A 13,761-nucleotide genomic window follows, 5' to 3' on the forward strand; every position below is an offset into this window, starting at 1 on the left:
TGTTTATATTGAACATCTTCTCGCGTACCTGTTGGCCATTTGTATGCCTTCTCTGGAGAAATGTCTATTCAAATCCTTGCCTGTTTGAAAATTAGATTATTTGTCCTTTATTGTTGAGTTGTAAGGGTTCTTTATACAGGTTGGGGCAAAAGTAGGTTTACAGTTATTTGTATGGAAAATAATGCAATAATTAATAAATAACAATACAAGAGTAAACTCTGTGTTTCACAACTGTAACCCAATTTTCGCCCCACTCTCTATTTTCTAAATACCAGAACTTTATCAAATATATTATTTATAAATAGTTTCTCCCATTCTTTTCATTTTCTTTATAGTGTATTGATGCTCAAGAGTTTTTAATTTGATGAACTACAATTTGTCTATTTTTTCTTTGGTTTCTTATGCTTGTGGAATCATATTTAAGAAATCGTTGACAAATCTATGATTGCAAAAATTCACCTATAGCTCCTTCTAAGAGGTTTATAGCTTTAGTTCTTACCTTGAGGTCTCTGATCCATTTTGAGTTAATTTTTGTGTATTGTGAAGTAGGGCGTCCAAATTTATTCTCTTTCATGCAGATATCCATTTATCGCAGCATCATTTGTTGAAAAAATTATTTTCTCCATTGAATGAACTTGGTATCTTTGTCAGAAATTAATTGACCATAGACATATGGGTTTATTTCTGTAGTCTCAGTTCTATTCCACTGATCTATAGGTCTATCCTTATGCCAGTACCATACCGTCTTGATTATTGTAGCTGGTAGTGCATAAGACTAACTGAAACTTGAAGCAAATATAATTGGTCGGGAGGATCTATGGGAGGAGCTAGGGCTTATGACAGTTCTCACACTCTATGTAATCGGGAGGACCCTACTGGAAGAACTATTTATAATAAGGCGCTAAGGTTCTGATTTCCCCGTCCCTTAACTTCCCTTTCCCTTCTATAAATACCCCTGGTCTTGGCACGCAGGCCAGAGTGTGCGCGTGGCTTGCCATGTCTGCATGAACTGGGTTGCAGCCCTTCCTTTTTCAGGAATAAGTCCTTTTGATGACAAAATACCTAGCTGATATTTTTCAGTCAACAGTAGTTAAGCTTTTCCCTGAGCAGTGGTTGGAGCATTGTCCCCATGGACTGAAGGATCTTGGGTTCAATTTTGGTTGAGAGAATGTGCCTCGGTTTTGGGCTCAATCCCTGGCCCTGCAACCACTCTCTCTAAAAGTAAATGGAGAAAAATTTCCTTGGGTGAGGATTTAAAAAAAAGAAAATTTGAAATTGGAAAGTGTGAGTCCTCCAATTTCATTCTTCTTTCTCTCTCTTTTTTTTAAAATTTATCTTAATTGTTGAAAGTGTCACAGATGTCCCCTGTTTCCCCACTGACCCCTCCCCCCACCTCCATCCCTTACCCTGGTCTTCACCCCCTAGTGTCTATGTCCATGGATTTTGCCTATCCTATATAATGAAAGCCTAATATGCAAATCAACTGAAAGGCAGAACAACCAGTTACTATGATGCACACTGACCACCAGGGGGCAGACACTCAACGCAGGAGCTGCCCCCTGGTGGTCAGTGTGCTCCCACAGGGGGAACACCACTCCTCCAGAAGCCAGGCTCACAGCTGTCGAGTACAGCAGCAATGGTGGTAGCCTCTCCAGCCTCCACAGCAGTGCTAAGGAGCAGTGAGTCGAGCAGTGAGCAAGGGGTCCCGGACTGCGAGAGGGGGCAGGCCAGGGTGAGGGACCCCCACCAAGTGCCCGAATTTCATGCACCAGGCCTATAAGTTCCTTGGTTGATCTCTTCCCTCCCCCACCCCCTTCCCTCTGAGGATCTTCAGTCTGTTGCACGTTTCCATGTCTCTGGATCTATTTTGTTCATTAGATTCCACATAAAAGTGAGATCTTCATTCTTCTTTTTCAAGATTATTTTGGCTATTCTGGGTCCCTTGCACTTCCATTTGAACTTTAGAATCAATTTGTTCATTTCTGCATCATTGTTGAACAAGCCCTACATTCCTGGGATAAACCAGACTTGGTCATGATGTTTTATTACCCTTTTTGGAGGTTGCTGAATTCAATTTGCTAATATAGTTGACCCTTGAACAATGAAAGGGTTTTGACCTATCCCTTCTCATGTAAATGAAATCTTAACTACTAATAGCAAACTTAACTACTAATAGCTGACTGTCGACCAAAAGCCTTACCAATAACATAAATAGTTGATGAATACATATTTTGTATATGTTTTATATTGTATGCATTCATAACACACCTTTTTCTTCATTTTTTCAATATTCTAAGGCTATACAGTTTGTGAATTTTTCAAACTGTTGCAAATCTCCAAAAATTTTCCCCATATGCTATTTATCGGGAGGGGGGAGATAAAGTAGATCTATGCAGTTCAAACACATATAGTTCAAGAGTCAACTGTATTTTGTTGAAATTTTTAAAATATTTATTGGATATTGGTCTGTAGTCAACAAAGGGTCTTAAACTGAAGACTGATAAATAGTCTCTCACTTAGTAAGCTCACCCTCCCTCAATGGATTAGAGGGAGGCAACATGGGACTTTGGGGGACCAGCAGGATGGTTACAGCTGGATCTACAGAGAAGATGATGATGGCCTGGACCAGGCAGTAGCAGTAAAAATGGAGGGAGCGGGTAAACCTGAGATGAATCTGTTTCCTCTCCTCCTCCTCGGTGTTTTCTCTCACCTCCTGCCCTTCCCCATACACACTCCAAACTCACACTTTCTCCTTCTGACCGTTTTCTTTCCTCACTCTTCACGTCTCTAGTTCTTCCCCCTGACGCACTGCCTTCAGGAAGCCTTCCCTAATGCTCTGTGTGGGTGCCCCTCCCATTTGCTCCCATTGGACTGTTCCAGTTAAGTATTGTTCACCCTTGGTTGTAATTTGCATGTTTAACATTTGCATGTGGTGGGGAAGTTTACCAGCTGGCCCTTCCCCACATGATTCTGGACCACACACACACAACAGAGAAGTAGCAACATACCCACCCTTGACTTCCTGGAATCCCCACACATTCTCCCCTACCCTAGCCCTTCTATGTGTCAGGCTCTGGCGCCATCCATGGCCAATATGTGTCGGTAAAACCTTTAAAGAGCATATGAAGAATTTGGCTATTGACAAAGAATTATGACAAAATCATTCTGGTACAGAGAAAACTGGTTTCATCCACACGTGATGCATTAATTGCAGACCAAAGAGAACCACAGATGAAAATTAAAGGAATACACACAGAACTACAGGCACAGTATCATGGATACAGTCCTATTTCAGGAATTTGCAAGGATGGTTTTGACTAAAGATTTTTGCCTCACACGCCACATAAGATGCAGCCACACTGCTTTTGCAGGGGTAATATTTAGAATAGGGAACTGTTAGGACTGCTCAGGCTCTGAGCGGGGACTTAGCTGGAGTAGGTCCTAGAGGTCCCCTGAGGTGCCCTGCTGGGGAAGTTCAAAGAGTACTGGGGCCCTAGCTGGTGTGGCTCAGTGGATAGAGCACTGGCCTGCGGACCAAGGGTCCTGGGTGTGATTCCGGTCAAGGGCACGGACCTCGGTTGCAGGCTTCACCCCGGCCCCGGGCCTGGTCGGGGCGCGTGCAGGAGGCAGCCAATCGATGTGTTTCTCTCACATCAATATTTCTCTCTGTCTTTCCCTCTCTCTTCCACTTTCTCTAAAAATCAATGGGAAAATATTAGTGGGTGAGGATTAAAAATAAAAAAAGGAGTACTGGGGAAGGGACCATTTTGCAAGGTAGGGGCCACCATGGGGAAATAGCTATTTACTGACAGATATGGAATTATTTCAATGCTTTAATAACTAATATGCTTATATTGATTATGTACTGTCAAATACCAGCTCATATACAGGAAAACTCATAGAGAGTTCTGTACAGGTCAATGTGATTATTTACTAGAGGCCCAGTGCACGGATTCATGCACCAGTGGGGTCCCTCAGCCTAGCCTGCGGGGATCAGGCCGAAACCAGCTCTCCGACATCCCCCAAGGGGTCCCGGATTGCGAGAGGGCACAGGCCAGGCCAAGGGGCCCCACCCATGAACGAATCTGTGCACTGGGCCTCCAATATGCATGTAAGGTCTTTGGTTAATCTCTTCTCGCCCTCCCTCCTCCCCGTTCCCTCTGAGATTCATCAGTCTGCTCCATGTCTCCATGCCTGTGGTTTCTGCTCCTGTGTTGAGCATCTGCCCCCTGGTGGTCAGTGCGCATCACAGCTACAGGTTGGACACCCAAATGGTCTGACGGTCGCTTAGGCTCTTATATATGAACTAGAGGCCCGGTGCATGAAATTCGTGCACAGAGGGGGGTTGTCCCTCAGCCCAGCCTGTACCCTCTCCAATCTGGGACCCCTCGAGGGATGTCCGACTGCCCAGTGGGATCGGGCCTAAACGGGCAGTCGGACATCCCTCTCACAATCCAGGACTGCTGGCTCCCAACTGCTTGCCTGCCTGCCTTCCTGATTGCCCCTAACCGCTTCTGCCTGCCAGCCTGATCACCCCCTAACCACTCCACTTCCAGCCTGTTTGCTCCCAACTTCCTCCTCTGCCGGCCTGGTCACTCCTAACTGCCCTCTCCTGCAGGGTTGATCACCTCCAACTGCCCTCCCTTGCAGGCTTGGTCCCTCTCAACTGCCCTCCCTTGCAGGCCTGGTCCTTCTCAACTGCCCTCCCTTGCAGGCCGGTTGCCTCCCACCTGCCCTCTCCTGCTGGCCATCTTGTGGTGGCCATCTTGTGTCCACATGGGGGCAGGATTTTTGACCACATGGGGACAGGATCTTTGACCACATGGGGGCAGCTATATTGTGTGTTGCAGTGATGATCAATCTGCATATTACTCTTTTATTAGATAGGATAGAGGCCTGGTACAGGGGTGGGGGCCAGCTGGTTTGCCCTGAAGGGTGTCCTGGATCAGGTGGGGGTTCCCTTGGAGCGTGGGGCGGCCTGAGTGAGGGGCCTGTGGTGGTTTGCAGGCCAGCCACGCCCCCTGGCAACCCAAGCGGAGGCCCTGGTATCTGGAATTTATTTTCCTTCTACAATTGAAACTTTGTAGCCTGGAGCGGAGCCAAGCCTGGGGCTCCCTCCGCGGCCGGCAGCCATTTCTGTTGGGGTTATAATTGAAACTTTGTAGCCTTAAGCGGGTGGGCCCGGCCAGGGTGTGCGGAAAGCTTTGCTTCCCCTGTTGCCGGGAGCAACCCTGGCCTGCTCTCTCAAGCTCCATTCTGCCGCCATTTCTGTTTGAATTTGTTTACCTTCTATAATTGAAACTTTATAGCTTGAGTGGAGGCTTAGGCCTGGCAAGGGCAGGTGGAAAGCTTGGCTTCCTCTGTTACCTAGGAAACCTTGCTCTCTGTGGCTGTAGCCATCTTGGTTGGGTTAATTTGCATACTCGCTCTGATTGGATGGTGGGCGTGGCTTGTGGGTGTGTTTGCATATTTGTCTATTATTAGGTAGGATTGTTGGGAGAGTATTCTCAAATGCAAAGCTGATCCTGGGAGTCTCCAGCCCAAGGCCCTCTGAGATGCCTTTATAAGCCTCTGCACACATGGCACCTGGCGATGCCACCCTGGAATCTCTTCGTCCCCAGGTGCCTCTATGTGCACATTCATGGCCCACATGCTCTGCACTCACCTGGCTGCCCTCGATCATCGCGTTGACCTCCCAGGCACCAGCGCTCTGTCTGAACATGGCCACCAGGCCAGTGTGCTGATATCGAGGAGCCCCCAAGGCCAGTGTTTGCACCCGGCCCCGCGAGACGACTTCAGCAGCATAACCTAAAGGTGATACCCAAGAGAAGTGTGTTTTCTTGTAGACCCTGCCCCCTCTCGCAGGCCCACACTTGATAGGTTGGGGTAACTGGACCCCGCACTGTATTTCTCTTTGTTAACATAATTAAAATAAAAATTTGAAATTTCTGTCTTTAAACCTATCCCAAGGGCCTATGAGAGATCCAACCACATCAGGTTGAGTTGTACCACATCGTGACCCTGTCCTCCCCACTTACCCAAGTAAGCATCGTTCATGTCTGAATCTACCCTGGTCATGTTGATGAAGGCGACTTTATCCTCTGACATATGCAGAAAGGCTCCACCAGACCAGTCAAAGCTCCCCACAGCACCCAGCAAGGGGCCATTCTGGGAAAGAGAATAGAACGGGATTGAACAATCTATAGCGTCAGTGCAATCCATATCAAAATTGCAATGGTATTTTCCATAGAAACAGAACAAACAACCCTAAAATTTGTATGGAATCACACACACACACACACACACAAAACCACCACACCTAAATAACTAAAACAATTTTGAGAAAGAACAAAGCTAGAGGCACTACACTTCCTGATTTCAAACTATATTGCAAAGCTATAGTAATCAAAAAGTATGGTATTGACATAAAAACAGACACAGAGACCAATGAAACAGAATAGAGAGCCAGAAATAAATCCATGCATATGTGGTCAACTAATTTACAACAAAGAAGCCAAGAACATACAATGGGGAAAGGACAGTTCCTTCAGCAAATGGGGTAGGGGAAACTGGACAGCCACGTTCAAAAGAATGAAACTGGACCACTGTCTTACATCATACACAAAAATCAACTCAAAATGAATTAAGTATTTGAACATTAGATCTGAAATCATAAAACTCAGAGAAGTAAAGAGAGGCAGGAAGCTCCTTCACATCAGTCTTAGTGATGGTTTGTTGTTGTTGTTGTTTTTGGATTTGACACCAAAAGCAACGGCAACAAAAGCAAAAACAAACTAGTGGGACTACATCAAAAGCTGTGCACAACCAAGGAAACCATCAATAAAATGAAAAAGGCAACCAATAGGATGGGAGAAGATATATATTTCAATCATATGTCTGATAACGGGTTAATACATCCAAAATAGATAAAGACTCATACAACGCAATAGCAAGAGAACAAAAGTGATTTAAAAATAAGTAGAGGATCTGAATAGACATTTTTCCAAAGAAGACATACATATGGCCAAGAGGTACAAGAAAAGTGCTCAACATCACTCAACAAAATCAAAACCACAGTGAGATATCACCTCACACCTGTGAGAATAGCTGTCATCAAAAAGGTAAAAAAAAACAAGTGTTGGTGAGTATGTGTACTGTTGTGGGAACGTAAATTGGTGCAACTACAATGAAAAACAGTATGGAATTTTTTCAAAAAATTAAAAAAAGAATTACTATACAAACCAGGAATTTATCTGAAGGAAACAAAAACACTAATTCAAAAGGATAGCGCACCCTGTGTTTGCTGCAGCATTATGTACAATAGCCGAGACCTAGAAGCAAACGAAGTGTCTATCAGTGAATGGATGATAAAGAAAATGTGATAGATACAATGGAATATTTCTCAGCCATAAAAAAAGAAGGAAGAGACAGAGAAGCATCAATCAGACCATCAAACCTCAGAGGGAAGGTAGGGGAAGGTCGGGGGGGAAGGGGGAGAGATCAAAGGACTTGTATGCATGCATTTAAGCCTAACCTATGGACACAGTCACCAGGGGGGTGAGGGCATGAGTGGGGTATGGGGGGAAATGGGGGGATAAGAACACATATGTAATACCTTAATCAATAAAGAAAAAAAAGAATTTTTTTAAAGAATGAAATCCTGTAATTTGCGACAACATGGGTGGACCTGGAGGGCATTAGGTGAACAAAGACAGAGAAAGACAAACACTATATTATCTCACTTATATATAGAATCTAAAGAACTACTCATAGATACAGAGAACAAATTGATGGTTGCCAAAGGCAAGGGATGGGGAGTGGGCAAAATGGATAAAGGTGATCAAAAGGTACAAACTTCCAGTTATAAAACAAATAAGTCCTGGGATGTGATGTACAGCATGGCGACCATAGAATAATACTGCATTGTATATTTGCATGTTGCTAAGAGAATAAATCTTGAAAGTTCTCATTCCAAGAAAAAAAAATTGTAACTATGTGAGGTGACAGATGCTAACTAGACTCACTGTGGTGGTCATTCCGTTTCCCAGTGCACACACACACACAGACTCATTATGTTGCAGGGTTGACACCGAACAGGGTTGACAAAGAAGCGAGAAAGGACCACTGCTGGTCATCAAAGAGCTGCCTCCCAAAACATACCCATCGCGGAGAAGAGCCCCCAACCCCTTTGCCTCTTCGCCCCCTTCTTCTTACCACCCCACCATGTAACAGAGGGCACTTACGGAGGTTATGGAAGCACTGAAGCCTTCCTGAGACATCTCATACTCGAAGGAGCTGGTACTTCCTGTCTGAGTACCTGTGAGGAGGAGAACTTTCCACGTTAGAGAAGGCAGAAGAGCCCGGCTGGCGTGGCTCAGTGGTTGAGCATCGACAGGAACCAGGAGGTCACTGTTACAGGCTGAATCCCCAGGAGTGGGCGTGCAGGAGGCAGCTGATCAATGAGTCTCATCATTGATGTGCCTATCTCTCCCTCTTCCTTCCTATTTGAAATCAATCAATATACATTTTTATGTATATTTTATTTTATTTTATTTTATTTTATTTTATTTTTAAAAGAAGGCAGAAGAGCCTGGAACACGGGCTGGAAATTCAAATGCTATGGTAGCCAGCCCCACCCCTCCCTTAGGATGGGGCTGGACTGCAGGTGGGCAGGGCCCAGAGCAGCTCTGAGGTGGAGAATAACTATCAAAGTCTGCAATAAAAAAATGGTCTCCAATAAAACTACATTGCAAAAAAATGGGAACAAAACAAAATGAAAGAGTAAAAAGTTGAAGAGGCAGAACCTGAAGAATTTGTAGTGGGAAAAGTACTGGACTGACGCTGAACAAACAGTCAGTGGGTCACTCCCTCGCGCCAGAGGGACTCATAGGCTGACGATGCTTGGGAACCCGAAGGGCGTTTGGAAGGTCCAGAGCTCAGGGAAGCATTTCTTCATTCTCAAAAAGCTGGTAAAGAAAAAGTTGGTACAAAAAGAAAACCTTTATCTGCAGTGACTCTGATGACAGTAAATCAATGAGAAGAGCTGCTGCTGCTAAGCCACGTGGCTGGCAGAGGTGTGATCCTGAAGGACCACTCGGTGCCACAGACAGTGGGAGTCAATGTTTCTCATGAGACAGAGGATGCAGACGTCGCGGATGTGGTGCTGGCAAAAGAGGAAGTGGCCTCCAATTGTTATTGCTTCACATGAGGAGAGTCTAACTTGGCATTCTTGTCCAAAAGATCAAGTCCAATAATTGCATTGTTTCCATATATAGTTATAGTAGTTATAGTTATAGTTTGGTTATGGTATGTTATGGTTCTGGTTCTGGTTATAGTTATAGTTTAAATATATTTTTTATTGATTTTTTACAGAGAGGAAGGGAGAGGGATAGAGTTAGAAACATCGATGAGAGAGAAGCATTGATCAGCTGCCTCCTGCACACCCCCCACTGGGGATGTGCCCGCAATGAAGGTACATGCCCTTGACTGGAATCGAACCCGGGACCCGTCAGTCCCCAGGTTGACGCTCTATCCAGTGAGCCAAACCAGCTAGGGCATATAGTTATAGTTTAGTTATGGGTATGGGTATGGTTATCGTTATGGTTATGGTTATAGTTATAGTTATAGTTATAGTTATAGTTATAGTTATAGTTATAGTTATGGGTATGGGTATGGGTATGGTTATAGCTTAGTTATGGTTATAGTTATAGTTATAGTTATAGTTATAGTTATAGTTATAGTTATAGTTATAGTTATAGTTATAGTTATAGGTATGGTTATAGTTTAGTTATGGTTATGGTTATAGTTATAGCTATAGTTTAGTCATGGTTAGTTATAGTTACAGATGAATCTGGGTCTTGGGTTTTTTATTTGTTAGCATAAGAAATAACTACATTCTAATGAAAATCAAGTTTGATGTCTGTTTTGAAGGAGCACTGGGGGAGTGGCTGGGCAGTTGCACCTGTGGCATGGGGCACTTTGGACAAAGGCTCTCTGTAGTCGCTTCCTTTATCGGAAAAGAACACTGGATACCACGGTGTATTTCTCCCTCTGCATTAGAGAAGCTTTTCTAAATGTTGGGGGAAATCCCCATAGTCATGACTCAGTCAGAACCTGTGTTAAACTCATTTATACCTAAGGATCATTGCAGGTTTTCTGTTTATTTGGGTGGTTTGGTGTATATACATAAAACACATATGTAAGTGGTTTTTGTTTCTTTCTTTTTCTTAAACATTCACCAAAACATGCACAGCATCCACAGCCACAGATAAGTGTGTGTTTCTCAGCTGCCTAAGAAATAAATCACTGCCACGCCACTGAAATTTCCCCTGAGGCTTTAACCTCCAGAATTAAGTAGATAATTGGTAATTAACTGGGCAATCCTATATAATAAAAGGCTAATATGCAAATCGACCAAACGGCAGAACGACCAGTCGCTATGATGCACGCTGACCACCAGGGGGCAAATGCCCACAGGGGGAGCGCCGCTCAGCCAGAAGCCAGGCTCACAGCTGGCAAGCTCAGAGTCAGTGGCAGAAGCCTCTCCTGCATCCACAGCAGCATGGGAGGTGGGCCTAAGCCGTCAGTCAGACATCCCCCAAGGGCTCCTGGACTGTGAGAGGGCACAGGCCGGGGTGAGGGACACCCCCGCCCCCCCCCCCTCTGAGTGCACGAATTTTGTGCTCCGGGCCTCTAGTTTAAATACAATGCAAACAGTTTAAATCTGACGATTTAAGAGCAGCCATATCAGAATCTCTATCCATATCTACAATCATAAATGCAAGTTTATTTGAAAAAACCTGAAAGGAAAGTTTCGTCACTACCAACAAACTCCCACCCAAATGGGAAAACTAGTGGGTTAATCAGGCCAGCGGGCTTACTTAAAGCCGCTTCCTCAGGAGCCGTCCCTTTACCTGAAGTTGAAATCCCTGTACCATGTTGACTGCAGTGTCCTGACTCATGGACTATGTAAGACTTTGTTCATGGAAACCTAATCAGGTAGTTAGAGACCTTGGCCATTGAGGACCTGCTGAAATAAGTGGCGAACAAGCTGTTGTCATCTAAACTCTTGACCCGCCTGTTTTCTCTTTAGCCCAACTCATCCCTTACACGTAGCTCTGTCTCAGCATTTGAGGTACTGGTTCAGCAGAAACCAGGAAAAACAGTCACTTTGTAGTAAACAGTGTTACCCAACTGTATGTTGTTGACTTTATTGTAAGTACTGGTAAAGAGTGGTCAATAAATAGTATTATATTCCTGTAAAACACACACACACACACACACACACACACACACACACACGCGCGCGCGCGCGCGCGCGTGCGCGCGCTTTGGTGGCCAAAGAGAGGCTCAGGTGAGAGCCATGTTAAACGAGAAAGCATATGCCCCACCCCTTTTAAGGGGATGGTGGCTCTTTGGCTCCAGCCACCTTTTGCCAAGTGAGATTGTGGTCCTGTAGGTGTATAATATTCCAGCTTTTCAAGAGTAGCCATAAATCCAAATTGTATGTGAACCTTCCCCCAACTTTAAATTCTTTTATTCATAAAACTTTTATCAAGCATCCTCTATGCACCAGGCACTGTTCTAGGCACTGGGAAAGCAGTAGTGAACCAAACAGACAAATGTTGGCAACATCCACATTTTTAGAAAAATACTGTGGGGGTTTGGCTCCCCTACCCTCCAAATGTTCAGCCTGTGGCCAAGAGCGGCAAAATTAGAGGGGGGAAAAAGTCTAGATCCTTCTATTCCAAAGGAACTGACCAAGTGGAGCCAGAGTTGCTGGAAATGGAGGAGGCGGGGCGAGAGCTGATGCTGAGGGTCAGGATACCAAAGGTTAGGAGGGTCTAGTTTCTGAAGAGGAATGCGTGTTTCAGGGCGAAGGGCTGCCTCTGGGGCTGTTCCAGAAACACGGGACCTGAGCTCACCCTCAATCGCAAAGATCTTCTCCTGGAGCTGGTTCTGAATGGTCTTCAGCGCTTCAAAGTTGGTCACCTGGAACACGTGGTCGCGAGACGGCTTGGACGCGATGGTCTCCAGCTCTTCGCGGGACTTCCTGCTGTTGAAGGCACTGCCCACCTGTTACCAAGGAACAGAGGCCGGATCAGGCCAAGAACATTCCGGCAAAGAGCATTCTGCAGGAAAAGCATCTGAAACCCTGTGTGTCGCAAGAGGGAGCTCCAGAGGCCCCCGGGCCAGGCTGCCAAGTAGAGGAGAGCGGTTGTCCTCTACGTCGGGGGGCAGCTGGGACTGAACCCCGCCCGGGTCTGTGAGCGGCGCCGCCTCCTGTGGGGGCTGGCCTTGCCCCGGGGAAGGGGCGCCTTTCCTTTTAGGAAGGCGTTGGCACTTGCCACGCCGTGCGCCCTTTCCGCTCACACAAGGCTCTGTGGTAGTTTGATGACTCTGGTGATCCCGACCCTTTACCCATTCCTCAACCCAGGCCATTTCCCCAAAGCGCTGCTGTGCTTCCTGCTCCTGGCGAGTGACCTGCCTGCTCATGTCTCTGCGGTCAGCCACATGCATGTTATCAAGTGTGATGCAAACAGAGGCCTGAAACAGTGCTTGCAACATCTCCACTGGCTCTTTGTTCCTCTGCCCTCGCCAGGAGGACATGCCAGGCCAGGCCACCGGAGGGTGAGGTGGAGCAGAGCCTGGTTACTGCTGCCCCCCCCCCCCCCCGCTCCCATCCAGCAGAGAACGCAGGAGAGCGCCCAGCCATGGTCAGCGGGGCTGCGTGTGCGAGGGAGCCCGGCTGAGGCCAGAAAACCTGCCCAGCGGACCCCAGGCTCCCTCATGTCTTAGCCCACTGGATTTGGGTGAGTTTCTGACACAGCATCGTTGTGACGATGGTTCACTGATACACCACATAGGGGTTAGCCGTGACTGTCGCCACTTCCATTTTATTCATACTAGTAGCCCTGCGCACGAATCCGTGTGCCAATAGCTCTCTGCGGGGCCTGGCCGCTCCGTGCCCGCTGCCCCGTCACCATGGCGACAAAGCAAGCATTCCACCAGGCCGTTCATGCTGCCCGCTCTCAGCGGCCACCCTCGCCTCCCCGCCCCAGACTGGGGGACTCTGGCGGGACTGAGAGGACTGGGCACCGCCATCTTGTGGCTATGGGTGCCACCATCTTTGTGACAGAGTGATGGTTAATTTGCATATTACCCTTTTATTAGATAGGATTTGCTCATTGCAGGAGGGTGTATCTAAGCAGAAAGCCTCGGCAGAGGCATCAAGCCGGGGAGCCACATTTCCTACCCCAATGACGTAGCGAATGACGCCCTCCCTGTCCGCCTCCGGGATGACATTCTGGTACTCCAAGGGATCACCATACTTCTCTCCGTCTGTGATGACAACGAGGATCTTAAGGGCATTCTTCCGGGCTCCACTTTTGCTGTCAAACAGTTCTCTTCTGTGCGGGGAGAGGAGGGAAAGTCAAGTGTGAGCGGTGGAGATAGGCTTGATGCTGGGAGGGGTCATCCATCAGCAGTCGCTGGTGAGACTCAGCTGCACCCGGTCTAGGGCGGGCTTGGGCTCCCCTGAGCCGAACGCTGGGGTGAAGGCAGCAGGAGAGGGGAGAGGAGTGGCGGGAAGACGCCGCCACTGCTTCTCCATGCTTTTGCAGAGGGTGAGTTTTTTAACTGAGTATTATTCCTTTTAAATTAAAAGGTATATATACACACATATATATTTAATAAGCTTAATTGCTTATTTAATAAGCTTATCTCCTGCACTTTTGTCCCACCCCCACCTTTGCCTCTACA

The 13,761-nt window shown here is 46.5% G+C and overlaps 1 protein-coding gene across 1 annotated transcript in view; it reads right to left on the reverse strand.

Annotated features, from left to right (window-relative positions):
• ITGAM (integrin subunit alpha M) overlaps positions 1 to 13,761 on the reverse strand; it is a 41,882-nt gene that overhangs the window by 11,798 nt on the left and 16,323 nt on the right. Inside the window, exons 8-13 of the mRNA XM_079789174.1 lie at positions 13,256 to 13,409; positions 11,925 to 12,075; positions 8,244 to 8,317; positions 6,039 to 6,168; positions 5,666 to 5,808; positions 1,617 to 1,669 (exon numbers count right to left, since the gene is read on the reverse strand). Of these exons, the coding sequence (XP_079645300.1) occupies positions 1,617 to 1,669; positions 5,666 to 5,808; positions 6,039 to 6,168; positions 8,244 to 8,317; positions 11,925 to 12,075; positions 13,256 to 13,409 (705 nt within the window). The remainder of the gene's footprint in view (positions 1 to 1,616; positions 1,670 to 5,665; positions 5,809 to 6,038; positions 6,169 to 8,243; positions 8,318 to 11,924; positions 12,076 to 13,255; positions 13,410 to 13,761) is intronic.

This window comes from Cnephaeus nilssonii (genome assembly GCF_951640355.1).
Source record: "Cnephaeus nilssonii genome assembly, chromosome: 2".
Taxonomy (NCBI): domain Eukaryota; kingdom Metazoa; phylum Chordata; class Mammalia; order Chiroptera; family Vespertilionidae; genus Cnephaeus; species Cnephaeus nilssonii.